At 41.5% G+C, this 18,369-nt stretch overlaps 1 protein-coding gene across 1 annotated transcript in view; it reads left to right on the plus strand.

Annotated features, from left to right (window-relative positions):
• Positions 1 to 17,904, plus strand: part of DCDC1 (doublecortin domain containing 1) — a gene marked incomplete at its 5' end in the record, with an annotated part of 647,338 nt that extends 629,434 nt beyond the window's left edge. Inside the window, 5 exons of the mRNA XM_082270964.1 lie at positions 1,548 to 1,649; positions 6,719 to 6,855; positions 11,226 to 11,390; positions 14,156 to 14,309; positions 17,755 to 17,904. Of these exons, the coding sequence (XP_082127090.1) occupies positions 1,548 to 1,649; positions 6,719 to 6,855; positions 11,226 to 11,390; positions 14,156 to 14,309; positions 17,755 to 17,879 (683 nt within the window). The 3' untranslated portion in view covers positions 17,880 to 17,904. The remainder of the gene's footprint in view (positions 1 to 1,547; positions 1,650 to 6,718; positions 6,856 to 11,225; positions 11,391 to 14,155; positions 14,310 to 17,754) is intronic.
• Positions 17,905 to 18,369: the final 465 nt, after the last annotated feature.

An 18,369-nucleotide genomic window follows, 5' to 3' on the forward strand; every position in this document is an offset into this window, starting at 1 on the left:
GTTAGGATAACAACTTTGTATCATGACATTTAGTGTATTTACATTTTTGAATTTGCCGCCGGTTCCACCCCCCTGCGTCGCAACGCTCGCAGGGAAGGGAAACAGAAGACAAGTGCCAACATCGGCCGAGCACACAGCGGGAAGATGGCGGGGGAGGACGGCAGGGGAAGGTGAGTTTTAAAATATAAAACAACAGATTTCTTTGCAAAAGAATGTACCGCTTTTAGCACAGAAATCTGGACATAATCAGACCGCCAGGGAGGTTAAGGCAGTTCTCCGACATAGAGGTGTCACTGTGTACAGTATTAAAATTACAGAGTTTCTCTGAAAAGTGCTGTCTTGTGTCACTACACACTGTTGTCTAATGTATGTTGCATTTATCAGGGACACTGCTGATCCCATGCCATCTCCACCAGTCTGGCATACCTCTGCCACCTCGCTCCCAGTGACAGAATGGGGTCCCATTGTTCACTCAGCACGGACCTCATGTGTGCACCTGTTAACTCCTTCCTTTCTGTACCGTGTTGTCAGGCAAAGGGTCTCAGTAATGTGGGTTCGATCCTAGTTGCTACGGGAGACCGACCACTGGGGAGGGAGCCAGAACACTGACGCGCTTACTACTGGAGGGCCCTTCACCTACACCAGGTACCATGCTTCATGACTGGCTGCATGTATCTTGCACTAGTCCTTAGTTATCCATGGCAACTGCATGACTCCTCCGGCTTGTCTTTGCTCCATGCCAGAACCAGCATGCACCCCTTTCAAGAACTTCAGACCAGGCTTAGATCAGTTGGTGCAACTTAACTTTAAGTTTTGGTAATTATGTTCAACGTGAACAAAAACATTAACATGTCCCTAACTATCTCTGCTTGGCTGCCCAGGCATACCTCCACGAGGCCCTCAAGCAGCCAGAAACAATTGACCCCCCAGCAACACCCCCCAAGTGACAATAGACCTCAGCAGCCAGCATCAATATAGCCTCCAGCACCCTGCGCCGTTACATACATTGAGGGCATTTTCCCATGTTGCCACTGAAAAAAGCCCTTGTTTTTACTTACCCAATGGCTGCCTTGGGCTGAGCACACCTTAGTATGCCTCATTCTCTTCCAGATGCCCAGAGATAGTTGATCCAGGGAATATCCAAATGCTATAGGGGTCAGGAAGAATTTATTTCCTCTGTTGGAGCAAACTGGACCATGCTTCCTAGGAGTTTTTTTTTTTTTTCCCTTCCTCTGGATCTACCATGGGCACAGGATTCTGCATGTGGACATTTTCAATGACTGGGTGAACTGTATGGTCTTGTGTCTTTTCTCAACATGACTCACTATGTCACTTTGTAACTATGTTACCTGACTTACCACTGCCCACTATTTACCCTATTCTGAAGTGACCATTCATGGACTACAGTATGAATCTTAGGGATTCACCCCAAAAAAGTGTCCACCTCTATGTGTGAAAAATAGGGATTTTTGTAACTAAACTTTTAAAAGAGAGGGGTTTTATGTAAATGTGAATAATAATATGTGTTAAATGTGTTCCCAACATAGTTGTGCAGCGATCAGAAAGACAAGAGAAAAGACAATGGTTACAGAAGAAGGAGACTGTGATTGGACGCAGCTTGATGAAACACAAAATGAGACACTTACAAGGTAATTCTGTAGTGGAAGGTAATGGCAGGTATTTTGTGGTGACTGTTAGGCTCCTTTCACACTGAGGCGGCTTCAAAGTCGCCCGACTCTGAAGCCACCCCCTACAGCGCGACTTCAGCGTGGCTTGCAAACAACTTTTTTAAAAGAAGTTAATGCAATCCGTTCCGAAGTCACCCCCAAGTAGTGCAGGAACCTTTTTCTAAGTCGGAGAGACTTGAGTTGCTGCAATTAGAATGGTTCCATTGCACTGAATGGAGCGTGACTTGTAAGATGACTAAGTCGCCTGACAAGTTGCCCCAGTGTGAACCCAGCCTTAGCCTGGATGTTTACTTTTAAAAGTGTAAAATGGAACACAGATTTATTATTTTTTTTAAGTGGAACTACACTTATTAATTTAACGGTTTTAAAAAAGTTACATAGAGTGCTGTCACTTTTCCTTCTGCTTTCTACCAAACTGTAAAACCATCAAATGGCTGAACTGGAGTCATAACTGATCACATGTGCAGCCCTATAGAAGTTTCAGATCAAACAGAGGCCAAGAAGGCAGCTTCCTTAGCTGATAAGAATAGGATGTATTCGTTCCGCTTTAAACATTTGGTTAAAGCAGAGTTCCACCCAAAAGTGGAACTTCCGCTGATCTGCTTCCTCACCCCCCCCCAGGGATGAAACATTTGGCACCTTTCGGGGGGTAGGGGGAATGGGTACCTGTTTTTGACAGGTACCGTTCCCCACTTCCGGGAGACAGAGCTGCGATACCATCCCTCAGAAGTTTGCACTCCCTCCTACTACCCTCGCCGTCGGGCCAATTAGATGGCGCAGCGAGCTTCGCGCATGCGCGGTAGGGAACCGGCTGTGAAGTCAAAAGGCTTCACTGCCGATTTCCCTTATGGTAAATGGTGGCGGCAGCACCTGATAGCCGATCCGAAAATCGGCTGGCGTGCCAACTTAACGGGCTCCCTGGACAGGTAAGTGTCTATATATTAAAAGTCAGCAGCTACAGTATTTGTAGCTGCTGACTTAAATTTATTTTCCCCAGGTCGGACTACTCTTTAATCATGATATTATATCCCACATTCCAGCAATTATTCTGTATTTTGGTTGTGCAGGACCACTTCTAAGGAAGCCTCTACTGACCTTAAAATACAGTATGTGATCTTCTATTGCTGCCATTTGAATATGCTATTTGCCTTAGCAATAAAAGGATATAAGAGGTTGCCGGGCTAATACCACAATATAGGTTCTCAATTTCTTTTAACAGCTTACAATAGTCTTCTAGATTTAAAATACACAGACACAATTTGCAGGTAACATCGAACATTGTGATTCTGTTGAAACAGATTTCTTTTATTTCAAATTTAAGAAAAAGTGTGATGCGTTTTGTGACCACACGGTGTCACTGTTTCACTGTTTACCATATTCATGATTCTGGATAGCACAATGTTCTAAGCAAGTTCAGACGACTGTTTTATGAGATCATTTAACTGTAAACGTATGTAAACCCAAAATCTACTTTTAAGCATGTTTGGCATAATGCTTCTCTATATACAGATTTTTTTTTTTTAAATTGTACCAAAGCCATGCACTTTTTACCTTTTTTTTAATTTGTACAACCCCAATTCCAAAATTTTAGGATGCTGCGTAAAATCTATATAAACACTGAATGCAATGATCTGCAAATCTAAAAAAAAAAAAAGAGAAAAATTTTATTCATAATAGAAAATATATCAAATGTTTAAACTTAGAAAATGTACCATTTTAGGAAAACAAATAAGGTCACAGCTCCCTGCTGTCCTGGCTTCTCAATAGGAGTTCTCCTGACATCCCAAGCTCACTCACTAAAGCCCGGTACACACGATGAGATTCTTATAATTTTTTTGCATGCTAATCTCATATCAAAAAGTACGAGTTTACTAAAGTTAAGAGAATTCTCGTATGACAGAATAAATATTCGGAAGTGATGTAATATGTTGTGGTGTGTTTGTATTGCATTTTCGAACAGAAACTGTACTGATTAAATGAAAATCATACAATCTGAATGAATATCATACAATAAAAAAAATTCCGTGCTTGTCTGATCAGATAATATCGGATAAACCGCTATGATCAGCTCTCAAAAGTTTTGTACTAAAGATCAGATAATCATACAATCGCAGTATTTTCAATACGATTCTTTGATCATGTGTATGGGACTTAAGCCAATTGGCACTGTATGCAGTAACAGACATTTTACTGCACTGTAAAATGTCTGTCACCGCAGGGACACACAGGAAACATTTGTTTCCTATGCCTCCCATTCACACTGCAACACAGTCTAGCGCTGTGCTGCGATAAAATGCAGACATGCTGCATTTTATAGCAACATACCGGCCCAAATCGAACTGCAATGTCAGGCAGTGTGGCACATAGCACCCCCCAGCATTGCAGTGAATGAAGTGTACATTTTTGTGCATTACAAATAAAGCTAGTACAAGAAACACACACGCACACAAAAAGGAAGCAGTACAATGCGATTAATCATGCATCTTACTGCCCCCTAGTGCAGCAGCAAAGCAGTGCGGCCAGAGCGGCGAATCACTGCTCTGCAATTTCATTTTTTGATTTATGATTTCAAGGAGGTATAGTGTAAATTGGCCCTTACAGATTTCCTCATTCCTCTGGACTCACCTAGTCCTGGCTTTCTCAGTCTCCCAGACCCGCATAGACTCTTCCAGTCCTATGAACATAGAATCTCTGCAATACTCAGCGCTGTCTCTTGAGTAGAGCAAGATCACACACCTGTCTTCAAATGGGAGCAGACCTCCCTCCCCAGTGGAGCCCTAAGCTTTGCTCCAGCCTCGCTTATAACAAGTGTGCAAACCTCCATACTCTCACAGCCTGTAGGTCTCCAATAAGACCTGGATGCAGGATTGAAGGTTTCGTCCCAACAAAGACACTTTGAAGTCTTCAAGCTCCAGACCCCAGTCTGGGATTACAAACCTGAATACCCAGTTTTATTCACTCAGAGACACTATACAGGAGCCCCACACTCTGCATTAATGCAAACCCTGTGTTGCTTTTCCTGTACTCACACAGTGGCAGGGCATGGCACTGTCACAGTACGTCCATCTAAGTAAGGGTGCCATCTAGATGATTAATAGGACGTAAACATGGCTAATAAAACTTACTTACTATGGATTTTCAGATGCCTTTGGAGAGACTGTAACTGTAACTTATTACCAAGAATACTGTTTGCTGTGATTTTATCTTTACCTGTTACGGAATTTTCATTTATTTACATTAAATGCTCCAAACACTACTGAACACCTGAGTTCCTTTTTACCTAAAAGAAAACCGGTTACAGTACATATTGGATTTGTAATACCCATTGGGTTAGCAATGAATGTTGTAGATGAGCGCTACTTAATGAGAAGTAGTGTATTTTTTTGAGTTTTAGAAAGTCAAAAAGGATAATAGCCCCTGTAGGGTTTTCACTGCTATCCAGGGCACAGCGAGAGAGAATGTCCTATATATATATATATATATATATATATATATATATATATATACTGTATTTTCTGGCGTATAAGACTTCTTTTGAACCTCAAAAAAACCCCCCAAAAATGGGGGGTCGTCTTATACGCCGAGTATAATATCTCCAAGGTAACCTAAGTATAAGTATTACCGGTAGATGTAATCTCTCAAGACGCTGGCTGTGTGGGAATCCTGTACCGGTATACCGTATGTACCGTAGCTTCGGCAACTTACAGTGTACCGTGCTGAGCCAATCAAAGAGAGCGATGTATGCTATTATTGAATGCAAAGCCTGCTCGGATTGGTGGAGTAACATCAGCCCGCCTCTCTGACTCTGCCAATCCGAGCAGGCTTTGCATTCAATAATAGAATACATCGCTCATTGTGATTGGCTACGGTACATACGGTATACCGGTACAGGATTCCCACGCAGCCAGCGTCTTGAGATTACATCTACTGGAAATACTTATACTTAGGGTACCTTGGAGATATTATGAGAGATTACATGTATTACAGTACTTGGGGTACCTTGGAGATCTATGAGAAATCTGATGTTTTTCAATGGTGTTGCCTTGCTTCGGAAGGTGGACTTATACGGCGAGTATAGCCCAAAACCTATGTTTTAACTTGAAAATTAGGGGGGTCGTCTTATACGCCCAGTCGTCTTATACGCCGGAAAATACGGTATATATATATATGTCTCAGTGACAATGATTTCACCAGATAGTAATCTAAAATTTCCAACAGCAACATAGACAGACGTAAAAATGTCTTTTTTAATGAGGTAGGGAAAGGTGACCCCTGTCAGCTTTTTATTGCTCAGGATGTAGAAGAAAAGTGTGGGGCATTGGATCTCTTAAAGTAGTAGATGTTCTTAGTCAGGTCTTAGGTACTATAGGGGGAATGAATATCCTTAGCAGTAAGAGTTGGGTGTGCAAGAAGGAAAGTCCCAAAAGCAGGACATGTAGGGGTTGATTTACTAAAACTGGAGAGAACAAAATCTTGTGCAAAATCTGGTTCAATTAGGCTTTGACAAAAAATACGGCTTTGAAGCTGATTGATCTTTATGCAGCGCTGCACCAGATTTTGAACTTTCTAGTTTTAGCAAATCATCCCCATAACGTCCAGGTTTTTTTTAATCTCTTATGCCATAAAATCCAGCACATTTTGGTTAACCAGCATCTGGAGCGATAATCAGACTAATTCAAGATTCCTTCAATGTTATCAGCCCTGATGAAGGGAACTCTTTGAAACCCTGAAGTGTGTTGGCTTTTTATGATATCAAAGTCTGAATAAAGTTGACTCTGGACTTTATACTGTAAATTCTGCTTTTGGTGCTTTTGTTCTTCCACACCTAACTTTTTAATGCTGTCTATGTCCCTGTTGCAGATTTTCTTCAGTAAACTGTTGATATTGTGACAGTAAATAAAAGGAAATTTCCCTAACCAGTAAAAACATAACCAAAGTTCAAACCTTTCCCAATTTTATCAAAACAGGACAGGACATACACTTAAATTATTGTCTATTTTGTTGTCTATTTTGTGTTGTTTTGTTTGCAGCTCGACGTGTGACTGCGCTTGCCCCTCCCACCATGGTGCCCACCACCAATCCCGCCCAGCCTGTGTCTGTAGAAGGTGGCTGGACTGAAGTCACTGATGAGGAGCTAAGACTGAAGGAAGAACTAGAGAATGTGGAGGTGACTTCATTATTTTCATTGTTCTTATATTTAAAATGGCTACAAACAAACACTATGTCTGCTTTCACACTGATCCGCTGCGGTTTTCCCTGCAGCGCAGTGCACCTGCAGTTCTCGTGCATATTTCCAATGCTTTTCAATAGACTTCCATTAAATCGGGTGGTTTAGGTGTGTGGAAAACATGAAAACTGTGGGTACACTGCTCTTCACCAATGCTGCGGGAAAACCACAGGGGATCAGTGTGAAAGCAGCCTATATTATAATTTTAGAAAGTAGCAATTTTTTTCTGTGGAGAACAGTTATTGTATTTTATAGTGCCCATCCATCTGACAGTTCAGGCCCCTTTCACACAGGGAGTCCATTCAGATCCACCTGTCAGTTTTTTTGGCGGATCTGAACGAATGCCCCATGCATCTCTATGGGGGCATCGGATGTCAGCGGAAACATGTCTGCTGACATCCGATCCGATCCGATCCGTAAAAACCGGATGGATGGAAAACCTATTTTCCATCCGTCTGGCGGATCGGATGAGAACGGACAGACGGTCCGTTCCCATCCGATTCCCCCATAGAGATGCATGGGGACCTGACAGCTGTGTCTCCGCACACAGAGCGGAGACACAGCTGTCATCCGCCTGCTCAGCGGGGGAACAGGGAATTGATTCCCCGCTGAGAAAAACGGAGTCCGCCTGACGGACTCCCTGTGTGAAAGGGGCCTTAGAGAAAGTTTGTATGTGGGTGTGGGCACACCTCATCAATGTGTTCCAGCTGTGTGGCAACTGAACCATGGAAGAAAAGAAGAGGGGTTGATTTAGTAAAATGGGAGAGTGCAAAATCTGGTGTAGCTCTGCATAGAAACCAATCAGCTTCCAGGTTTTATTGTCAAAGCTTAATTGAAGGTGAAGTTAGAAGCTGATTGGCTACCATGCATAGCTGCACCGAATTCTGCACTCTCCAATTTTAATAAAATCAACCCCAAGGCCTCATGCATGTGGATGATTTGCCTCATATAGCATAAAAAACAGCTTTTTTGAGGTGCCCGGGGGGTGGCACAGGTGCCACATACAGCCCACTGCCAGCAGCTTGTGAAAATCAATGACAGGCTAAATACATGGTAGCTGTATGTGGCTGTACTCTGTTCCTGAGCAATACTGGCATATAGGGCCGCATGCGTAGGCCCTAACAGTGGACTTTCTGTGTTCAGGTCATACATCCCTGTATGCATATAGCCCTTACACGAGTACCACTCAGAACAGCGTATGGCCCTTCGTATTTCAACCGGATTTCGTATACTGCCCTTGTGCCTCCTGTGTACCCTAAAGTGCCATGCCAAATTGCCCATGCGCAAGGTCCCTAAAGTACAGTGTATATTTACTTATATCTAGCTAGTAGTAGTTAGTGACATTCAACTGGGCATGTTCTTTAATGAAGACATTTCATAGTTTATTCAAACCACTTCTTCTGTTCTAGTAAGAATTACTGTAGGAACATACTCCAGCATTTATATCCACACAGGTAGTACAGACAACTTAAGCCAACAATATATGTAACTACTTGCGCTGGTGGTCTGTAGAGAGAATAATATAGTGAAGCAAAGTGAGTCTTGTAGCTGTATATGGAAGGAGCTGGAATGACCTGGTAAGTATATGTATAAAACTAAGCTCAAATAACTCAGATGCAAGCAGCTCCAAAGAGAAATGATTGGCAAAGCTTGGAAGTAAAAATGACACTTACTCCGGTCACTACAATAGTGCTGACAGTTCTATGAAGCTGATCACTGTAGTGGTGGATCCCTGGAGAGCAGTGTTAACTGACAGCTCCCTGTTGCCATAAGGGACTGTCAGTACAGGTTGGTGATGAGAAATGTTTCTTTCAGGATGTGTACAGCTGTCCTATGGTGGAACCAGAAGGCAGTGGAGCAGGCAGAAAGAGGTGATCTGTGCTGGCCTTGTGGAGTAATATCTCTGGCTAGCAGGTTAATGCTGGGATATTACCCTTGCTACCCTGAAGAATTTTACTGGTAATGCTGGAATATTACTCTTGCTACCCGAAATAAATTTACTGGTAATGCTGGGGTATTACCCCTGTTAGCTGGAATAAATTTTCTGGTAATGCTAGGGTATTACCCTTGCTACCTGGAAGAAATTTGCTGGTAATGCTGGGGTATTGCCTTTGCTACCCAGAATAATTTTACTCGTAGTCCTGGGGTATCACCTTTGCTACCGGGAAAAAAAGTACCGGTAATGCTGGGGTATTACCCTTGCTACCCAGAATAATTTTACGGGTAATGCTAGGGTATTACCCTTGCTACCCAGAAGAAATTTACTGGTAATGCCAGGGTATTCCCCTTGCTACCCAGAAGAAATTTATTGGTAATGCTTGGGCATTGCCCTCACTAACTGTAAGAATTTTGCTAGTAATGCTAGGGTATTACCCTTGCTACCCGGAAGAAGTTTACTGGTAATGCTGGGGTATTACACTTGCTACCTGGAAGAAAGTTACTGGTAATGCTGAGGTATAATTCTTGCTACCCGGAGGAATTTTACTGGTAATGTTGAGATATTACCCTTGCTACCCGGAAGAAATTTACTGGTGATGCAGGGGTATTACTTTGGGTTTAATTGTTGCTCCCCGGAAGAATTGTACTGGTAATGCTAGAATATTACCCTTACTATCCGGAAGAAATGTACTGGTAATGCTGGGGTATGACCCTTGCTACCTGGAATAAATTTACTGGTAGTGCTAGGGTATTGTCCTCGCTACTCGGATAAATTTTACTGATAATGTTGGGGTATAATCCTTGCTACCCAGAAGAATTTTACTGGTAATGCTGGGACATTACCCTTGCTACCCGGAAGAATTTTACTGGTAATGCTGGGGTATTGCCCTTGCTACCTGGAAGAAATTTACTGGTAATACTAGGGTATTGCCCTTGCTACTTGGAAGAATTTTAATGGTAATGCTGGGATTTTACCCGGAAGAAATTTACAGGTAATGCTGGGGCATTGCCCTCGCTACCATGAAAATTTTTACTGGTAAACCTGGGGTATCACCCTTTCTACTTTCTACACCCTTGCTACCGGGAAAAAAAGTACCGGTAATGCTGGGGTATTACCCTTGCTACCCAGAATAATTTTACTGGTAATGCTGGGGTATTACCCTTTGCTTACCAAAATACATTTACTGGTAATGCAGGGGTATTACCCTTGCTACCTGGAAGAAATTTACTGGTAATGCTGGGGTATTTCCTTCACTACCTGGAAGAAATTTACTGGTAATGCTAGGGTATTGCCCTCGCTACCCAGAAGAATTTTACTGGTAATGCTGGGGTATAATTCTTCCTTCCCAGAAGAATTGTATTGGTAATGCTGGAATATTACCCTTACTATCTGGAAGAAATTTACTGGTTATGCTGGGGTATTACCCTTGCTACCTGGAAGAAATATACTGATAATGCTAGGGTATTGCCCTCGGTACTCGGATGAATTTTACTGGTAATGCTGGGGTATCACCCTTGCTACTGGAAGAAATTTACTGGTAATGCTGGGGTATTACCCTCACTACCCGGAAGAATTTTACTGGTAATGCTTGGGTATTACCCTTGCTGCCCTGAAGAATTTTACTGGTAATGCTGGGGTATTACCCTTGCTGCCCTGAAGAATTTTACTGGTAATGCTGGGGTATTACCCTTGCTACCCTGAAGAATTTTACTGGTATTACTGGGATAATACTCTTGCTACCCCAAATACATTTACTGGTAATGCTGGGGTATTACCCCTGCCACCTGGAATACATTTACTGGTAATGCTAGGGTATTACCCTTGCTACCCTGAAGAATTTTACTGGTAATGCTGGGGTATAATCTTTGCTACCCGGAATAATTTTACTGGTAATGCTTTGGTATTACCCTTGCTACCCGGAAGGAATTTACTGGTAATGCTGGGGTATTACTCTTGCTACCTAGAATGATCTTTTTCTATAAATACCCAGTAAAACGACATGATCGTTTATTATATAGAAGGTTTGGGTTTTGGCATTTCAACCTTGCAATAACTATGTAAGTAATTTCGTTAAAAACAAGAAAATGGTAATCTCCTTGAAACTTTTATAAAAGATAAATGTTTTCAGTGTGAGCAATAACAGGAGTCGGAATGTGAAGACATTTCTCACACCATTTTATTTCATTCCTTCTGATATATTACCTTTTTGCTCTCTGTTTTCTGTCTTTCTGATCTGAGATCTGAGCCAAGCAGAAGACTCTTCTCTTATAAAGATTTATTATCAGTGATGTTATCCTCCTGCTGTTTTACTTTTTGAGTTACTCTTAATAAGAAGCTTAAAGCCTACGCAACCTGTGTGCTTCTTTTCTAGATGCGGCTCTCTGATAGTCAGGCTACCCGTGTGAAGGTTCATCCTTCAGTAGCAAATAGTGAGAAATCCCTGTACACCTATCCCACCATGAAGCGAGTCCTGGCTTACAGGAATGGAGGCAATTCAGAGCAAGCTGTATATGCTTGGGGCAAATCTCTGGAAGAGGTAAGATTTGCACTTCAGAATAACACAATTAACTTCTGTTTGACTAACTTTTACTATTGCTTCTTCCAAATGGCACATTCTATATATTGAATGTGTTAGTTGTACACAAATGCTACATTTCCCCAGGCACATGGATTTGGTCCTACATAATGTTGTATGAATTGTTTTTCCATAAATAAAAAAGCAACCTGGTTAGGAGAAGTTTGGGGCTATCATTGTGAAACTCTTTTGTAAGTGCTAGCTGCCTGGGTATTGTATTGACCACCTGGTTGGGGGACCCAGAACAAGTATAGTGATAGTCATAAGTCCCTATCTGTATACTTTTGGTGTGTCAGTGACTCAGAAAATATGTAAACCAATGAAATAGTATGATAGCCAGGCAACTAGAATTTTTAGAAGAGGTCTGCAGTAGCATCCAAATCTTATTTTTTATTTTTTTTTTATTGATAGAGTAGGCGGGAAATTCTGGAATACATAAACTATCTTGGATTTTACTGCAGAAGGGAGTCTATAGTAAAGAGAACAACATCTCTGGTTAAGCATCTCTAATGTACAAAAGGGCCATGATAGGGCACTTCAGACTGAGTAGACGAGATGCAACAGAACATGGGCGTATTTGAAGTCCAAGACATGTTTATTTTTACATATGATGCTGAAATAGCCAACACATTGCCGAAGCTTTCCCCTTTCATCAGGGCTTTTAATGGTTGATACAGGTGGGAAACCTCAGACTCAATGTGGTTAAAGAGGTTATTGGAACAATGCTGACTCATGAAATTATAGATCCTGAGTCTAGAAACAGATTTCAGCAGATGTTTCTTGAAGCAATCTGTCTTGTACCTGGTTGGAGACCGAAGTGATGAGTGAGCTTCCCTTGTGGCTGAGGTCCAAGCACCCCTGGAGTTGGTAAAAGGGAGTACAAGATCCAAAGAAGCACAGGTGCCAGTTAAGGTGGTCTGCTGGTGTTGCTTCTGATAGCACTTGACTGGTTAGTGCTCTAATAAGTTGACAGAGAAACAGGACACCCAAATGTAGGTGCAGGTGATATGTGGTAGTTGAATGACACTCGTGGCAAGTGCAGGATCAGGTTGCACAAAGCTGCTGGAAACAGGTGAGCATGGTAAAAGTCCAAGCTGAGGTCATAAATGGAGAGAGAACAAGAAGTGAGGTCGGGAGCCAGAGCCAAGGTCATGCATAGAAGTCAGGAAGGCAAGGCAGAAGCGTAGTCAGGAGGCAAGCCAAAGTCATACACGTCATACATGCATGATAAAAAAAGCAGAGTCCTTAAAACAAGCTGGGGTCACAACAGGAGGCCATGCAGAAGAGAAATCCAAAGGCAGTTCAAGTCGATAGCAAGAAAATCAAGAACTAAGGCAGAGATCACAGAGACAAAAAGCACACAGGAGCTGATCATCCAGCAATCTTTCATGGCTGCTTACTTTCTTAAATTAGGTGCTTAGCCCCAGTTTCAGGACTCTGTATATGGGCATGCATGCACTTCTCTGCATTCAAGGGCACCCATGCTGGATACTGGAAGTGCCAGTTCTGTGATCTGATGAACATACTGTACACCGCTGTGCTGAGACATGCCTTGACACAATCAGTCCAATTTCTCTCTTCTGTATCAACCATTAAACCAGTGCACGAGCAGAGCACTGCTAGGGTTAAATGTTTGTTCTGTTTAGAAATGTCCTAGTGAAGAGTTAATACTTACCTTATTCTATGCTCCAGCAGGACCTGTTCCCCTTAGCCTTCTCTCTATGGTAGTTGCATGCTCACATCCACCATGTACAATACATGGTAAGTAGCCACGCATTCTTTGTGATGATGGTAAGAGACCCCCCACAGACCAATGCTTTGGGAAGAAGAGGGCAGCATTGGAGCAGGCCAGGGCACAGGATAGGGTGAGTAATCCTGCCTGTATCTCTGGCCCCTAGACATAAGGACACAACAAAGGCCCCCACTGCAGGGGTAGGTTTTTTTCTAATTCCTAAAGTTTGGCATCAATGCCCCCTCTTTGGTGGCACATATTCACATTTGCATTGCTCAGTTCAGCCACCAAAAAATAGCTTGAACTCCCATGTATAGGGGAAAATGAGACTCACTCCCTTCTCTTTTGTGGTTCCCAGTCAGTTCCTATGTAAACTCCAACTGGAGTGACTTGGATCATTCTTGGGGCTTCCTTTTCTTGCCATCAGTGGCTGAACAGAGAAGCGGGGAAGCAAAGGGAAGATGAGTATATCCTTCTAGCAAGGGAGGCATGGAAATGAACCAGTTGTTTTGCCCTGTATGGGTAATGCACAGGGTTGCTTTTAATCAGCCTTTCTCAACCTTATTCTGCAAAGAAACCCTTGAAATAATTTTCAGGTCTCAGGGAACCCCTAAAGATAATTTCCATCAGGAGTCATTGGGAAAAATTCCCCTTACATTAGTGGGGTTCAGTGGGAGGAATGCCCCACCTCCAGTGGTGTCCAAAATGTCACCCTCACTGGCTATACCAAGTGGCATTGGAGCTGGAACCGAATCAGCTGGAATCAATAAATGAGAGATCAGGGTAGCCACAGCTGAAGGAACCCATAGCCACCCCTTAAGAAACCTTAGGCTCCCATGAAAATTTGGTTGAAAACAACTGCTTTAGAAATTATTTTTGATTTGGAAGTAAAGTGTACCAGCCCAGGTACAAAGTGAAGTTTTTTTAAGCTTGAGTCATTTGCAAAGGTAAAATGGTAGGGATTAATGCAATGTTTTTCTTTGTTGCATTCTAGTTACTGGACGACTGCACTTTAAAGCTAAGTATGCAGCATTTGCCGGCAGCAGTACTATATAATGGGAATGGTGAATTGGTGACGTCTTGGGATGACATTAAGAAGGACATGATCTTGTGTGTATCTGCAGGAGAGCCATTTCTAACCAAACAAAGTAAGACTTTCTGGTTGACTTCCAGACCACTCTAATATAAATTCCCAAAAGATAATTCAGTTGTACTGGACTCTGTAGTTGCCAACTGTACAATTTGAGTACTGAGATTTTCACAACTCTTTCACGCAGCACAGCCCACTCTGTCAGGGAAGAAGACCTGATTTTAATTTGCTGCAATTTGCTATCACTTACTTGCTTCTCCCCTTAGTCCGAGGCCTACTGTACAGAAACGTCAGGAGATTGATATTAGGTCAAAAAAAAAAAAAAATTAATCATATGTTAGTGAATACAGAGGTACATTATTTGCATCTTTTATATATGCCTAGAGAGTAGGAGATACATTTTTTTTTTATCAGAATAGATATGGACTACAGCTGGGCAGCAGAGAAATTATAGTGCATTGCGAAAGTATTCGGCCCCCTTGAACTTTTTGACCTTTCGCCACATTTCAGGCTTCAAACATAAAGATATAAAGCTGTATTTTTTTTTTTTTTTGGAAGAATCAACAACAAGTGGGACACAATCATGAAGTGGAACGAAATTTATTGGATATTTCAAACTTTTTTAACAAATAAAAAACTGAAAAATTGGGCGTGCAAAATGATTCAGCCCCCTTAAGTTAATACTTTGTAGCGCCACCTTTTGCTGCGATTACAGCTGTAAGTCGCTTGGGGTATGTCTCTCCATCCAACCTCACTGAGCTCGAGCTGTTATGCAAGGAGGAATGGGCGAAAATTTCAGTCTCTCGATGTGCAAAACTGATAGAGACATACCCAAAGCGACTTACAGCTGTAATCGCAGCAAAAGGTGGCGCTACAAAGTATTAACTTAAGGGGGCTGAATAATTTTGCACGCCCAATTTTTCAGTTTTTTATTTGTTAACAAAGTTTGAAATATCCAATAAATTTCGTTCCACTTCATGATTGTGTCCCACTTGTTGTTGATTCTTCAAAAAAAATTACAGTTTTATATCTTTATGTTTGAAGCCTGAAATGTGGCAAAAGCTCGAAAAGTTCAAGGGGGCCAAATACTTTTGCAATGCACTGTAGATCCCACATTTTTTTCTTCTTTTCTTTTATCATAAACATTTGTACCCAGAGAAAACAAAATGTTTATAAACCACTTAACTAACATAGGAAGAAAATATTGCAAAAAATCATGCTGCGCTAATTCCAATACCATAAAAGTATAAATAATGTGCCTAAATATTATTCCAAACAAAAAAAATTAACCCCATATAAATTATATAATTCTCAAATATTGAGCAAAAACACATGTAAAAAGTCCAAATATGAAGTAACGAGCAAGAATGTCCAAAAAAGAGGTGAGAAATGACCACATCCACCAACGTGAAAAACTAGGAATGAAAGTATCCTGCAGAGAACTGGTGGAGCCTCCACAAGGTAACACCATGAAGAGTTACTAAATAGTTGTGACCTTTTAATTAAAGAAAGGTCAAAATACAAATCAATACAATAACGCCGTAGAAATCTCCTTTTGTGTCCTCAAAAGATTAGGCATACTCCAAACACCACTAATATTCCGTTACAGGAGTCTCCTCAATTATACATCCAGCCATATGATTCATACAAGGGATAAAAACAGAAAGCTCCACATAGTGTAAACAAGTTAAAAAGATCCTTTATTGAACAAAGCATACCACATTAAAATGTCACAATTGTGCTTGTAATCACGCTCTCCATCTGGTAAAAAAAAAAAATGTCTTTCAGCGGACTAAGCGATGATGTCACAGCAGGCTCCTCTCTGTGCGTTTCGTCACACGTGATGTCTTCCGTGGCTCTGCATTGCACACAGTTGCAGAGTGCTTACGGCACTTCCCCATTCACTAGAATGGGTTGCGTTCAGTGAGCTTACTGCCCACCAAATGCCTCAGTTGTGACAGTTTTTGCTGCAGACATGAAGCAAAGCATCACAACTGCAGCATGTAAATACCCTGGCTGCTGCCTTTACAGCTTAAGGGGAGGGTGGTTAGGGATTGCTAAAAACATAGCTCAACCGGGCATTTTAACCTGCCCCCACTGCAACTCTAAACAAGCCCTAACAGGTGTTTCCAAGGCTGTAGGGATGAATAGTTGTGCAAAAAAGAAAAAAAGAAACATAGTACATAAAATCTTGCATTCACAGATGTAAAATTCATACAAAAAACATGCATTAGAAAGGTGGGTTACATGAGAACACAAGTGGCACCTTAAGCAGGCCATACACTAGAAGAAGTTGGTTTGAAATTATTTGGTTTTGAGAACATTCATTCGATTTTCTAATGGTGTCAAATTGACGTTTATCTTCAATTACTGTGACGAGAAAATTCAAAGGAGCAGGATGGAAAATGTTTCTCAAACAAACAAATTTCGGTGAACAGTGAATGTGGTTTTCATTTGGGAAATTACATTCATTCCAAAGTCGAAAGTTGAATTTAAACAAAATTTTGCATTACTTTTGAATGACACTTGTCGTCAAATGTACAAAGAATTTACGTATGAAAATCTACTGGTGTAAAGCCAGCTTTTAAAAACAACAAGAGAGGGGCACACAAACCTTGTGCATTACCACTAAAAAGGTTTATTAAAATCCAAAATAATACACATTATACTCACAAAAACAATTGTAGATAGCACACATGTAAACATGATCGGACAAAAGATCTCCAAGGTTGCCAAGGCACTCCACGGTGCTGGATAGCATGGTAGCGTCAGCACGTATCTGCTATGGCAGATGCGTTTTGAGGGTGAACCCTCTTCCTCAGAGCCAAAGAGTGTTACATGCCAGCTTTAGTCCACCCTTATCCCACAGATAATGCCACCCCAAAATATTCCTTTACACTCAAAGGGGTTGATTTACTAAAACTGGAGCACGCAAAATCTGGTGCAGCTTTGCAAAAAAAAAAACAATCAGCTTCCAGGTTTATTTTGTCAAAGCTTAATTGAACAACAAGCTGAAGTTAGCAGCTGCAGAAGATTCTGAGTGCTCCAGTTTTAGTAAATCCCCCCAATGTATTTTCTATTGATCAATGTCTAAAGGCTATTTCACACTGTTGCAGGTGGTTGGGGGTGCTGGACAGCCTGTCAATCACATGCAGTGTCTCACCTGGAGCTAAAACGCGTTGCTTTTTTGCAGATGCATGGGGATACCATTAATTCCTAATGGCACTCCTCCATATTTTTTGGGTGCATAAAACTTTTGCACCATGCAGTTTCAGTGCAGCTGAGATTTTGAAAAGGTGTAGGGACTTTTTCCCTACATTTTCCTGCAGGTACAGCAGGCCATTCAAATGAATAGGCTGCTGTGCCTGGGCAAACACGGCATGCAGGAAATGAAACAGCGCGAACCTTACAGCCGTAAAAAAAAAAGTGTTTGACTTGCGGTGTATATAAATCTCTGTGTGGAATATTGTTAAAATTAAATTGCATTATGTTTTGCCTTTTAGCATGCAGAGACCAGATAAACATGCGAGCCAACTATGCAAGAATCAGAAGGAAGTATGGTCCCGAGGCCACAGATGTCATCATATCAACACCTGAAGTCTTCATATCCATACCAAACAATGTTTAATGCTGGGATAGCACCATTAAATGCAAGCTGAATGTTTGCTCGCTCAAATTATAGTGCACACAAACAAATTATAATACCCAATTTTTGTATTTTATTAACAAAACGTATTACACTATTGGCATCTCTCTTGCTCGTTTTTGGTAACCAGGAATTTGGTAGGGAGGTCTGAAGGCTTGAAGCTATCTTGGGAATATATCCCATTTTGATTATTGGGAATAACGTGAAGTGACCCCGTGTCACTGGTTTTCATAGGGTGCCGGTGAGTGTCGTTTATCTTGGAGTAATATACATTTCTCTTGATGGATCGCATATAGGAGGATATTGGAGTTGAAGATCATTACAACGATCACTTTAAATTTGGAAGGTGCTATGGACGATGATGAGTGCACAATTATTTACTTATGATAAGGATATGATATTTAATTGTTATAAGCAACTTTGCACTTTATTATACAGAGCTTTTGCCACTAGTATTGTTGATTATTTATTG

This window comes from Pelophylax lessonae (assembly GCF_965119305.1).
Source record: "Pelophylax lessonae genome assembly, chromosome: 10".
In the NCBI taxonomy this organism is placed as follows: domain Eukaryota; kingdom Metazoa; phylum Chordata; class Amphibia; order Anura; family Ranidae; genus Pelophylax; species Pelophylax lessonae.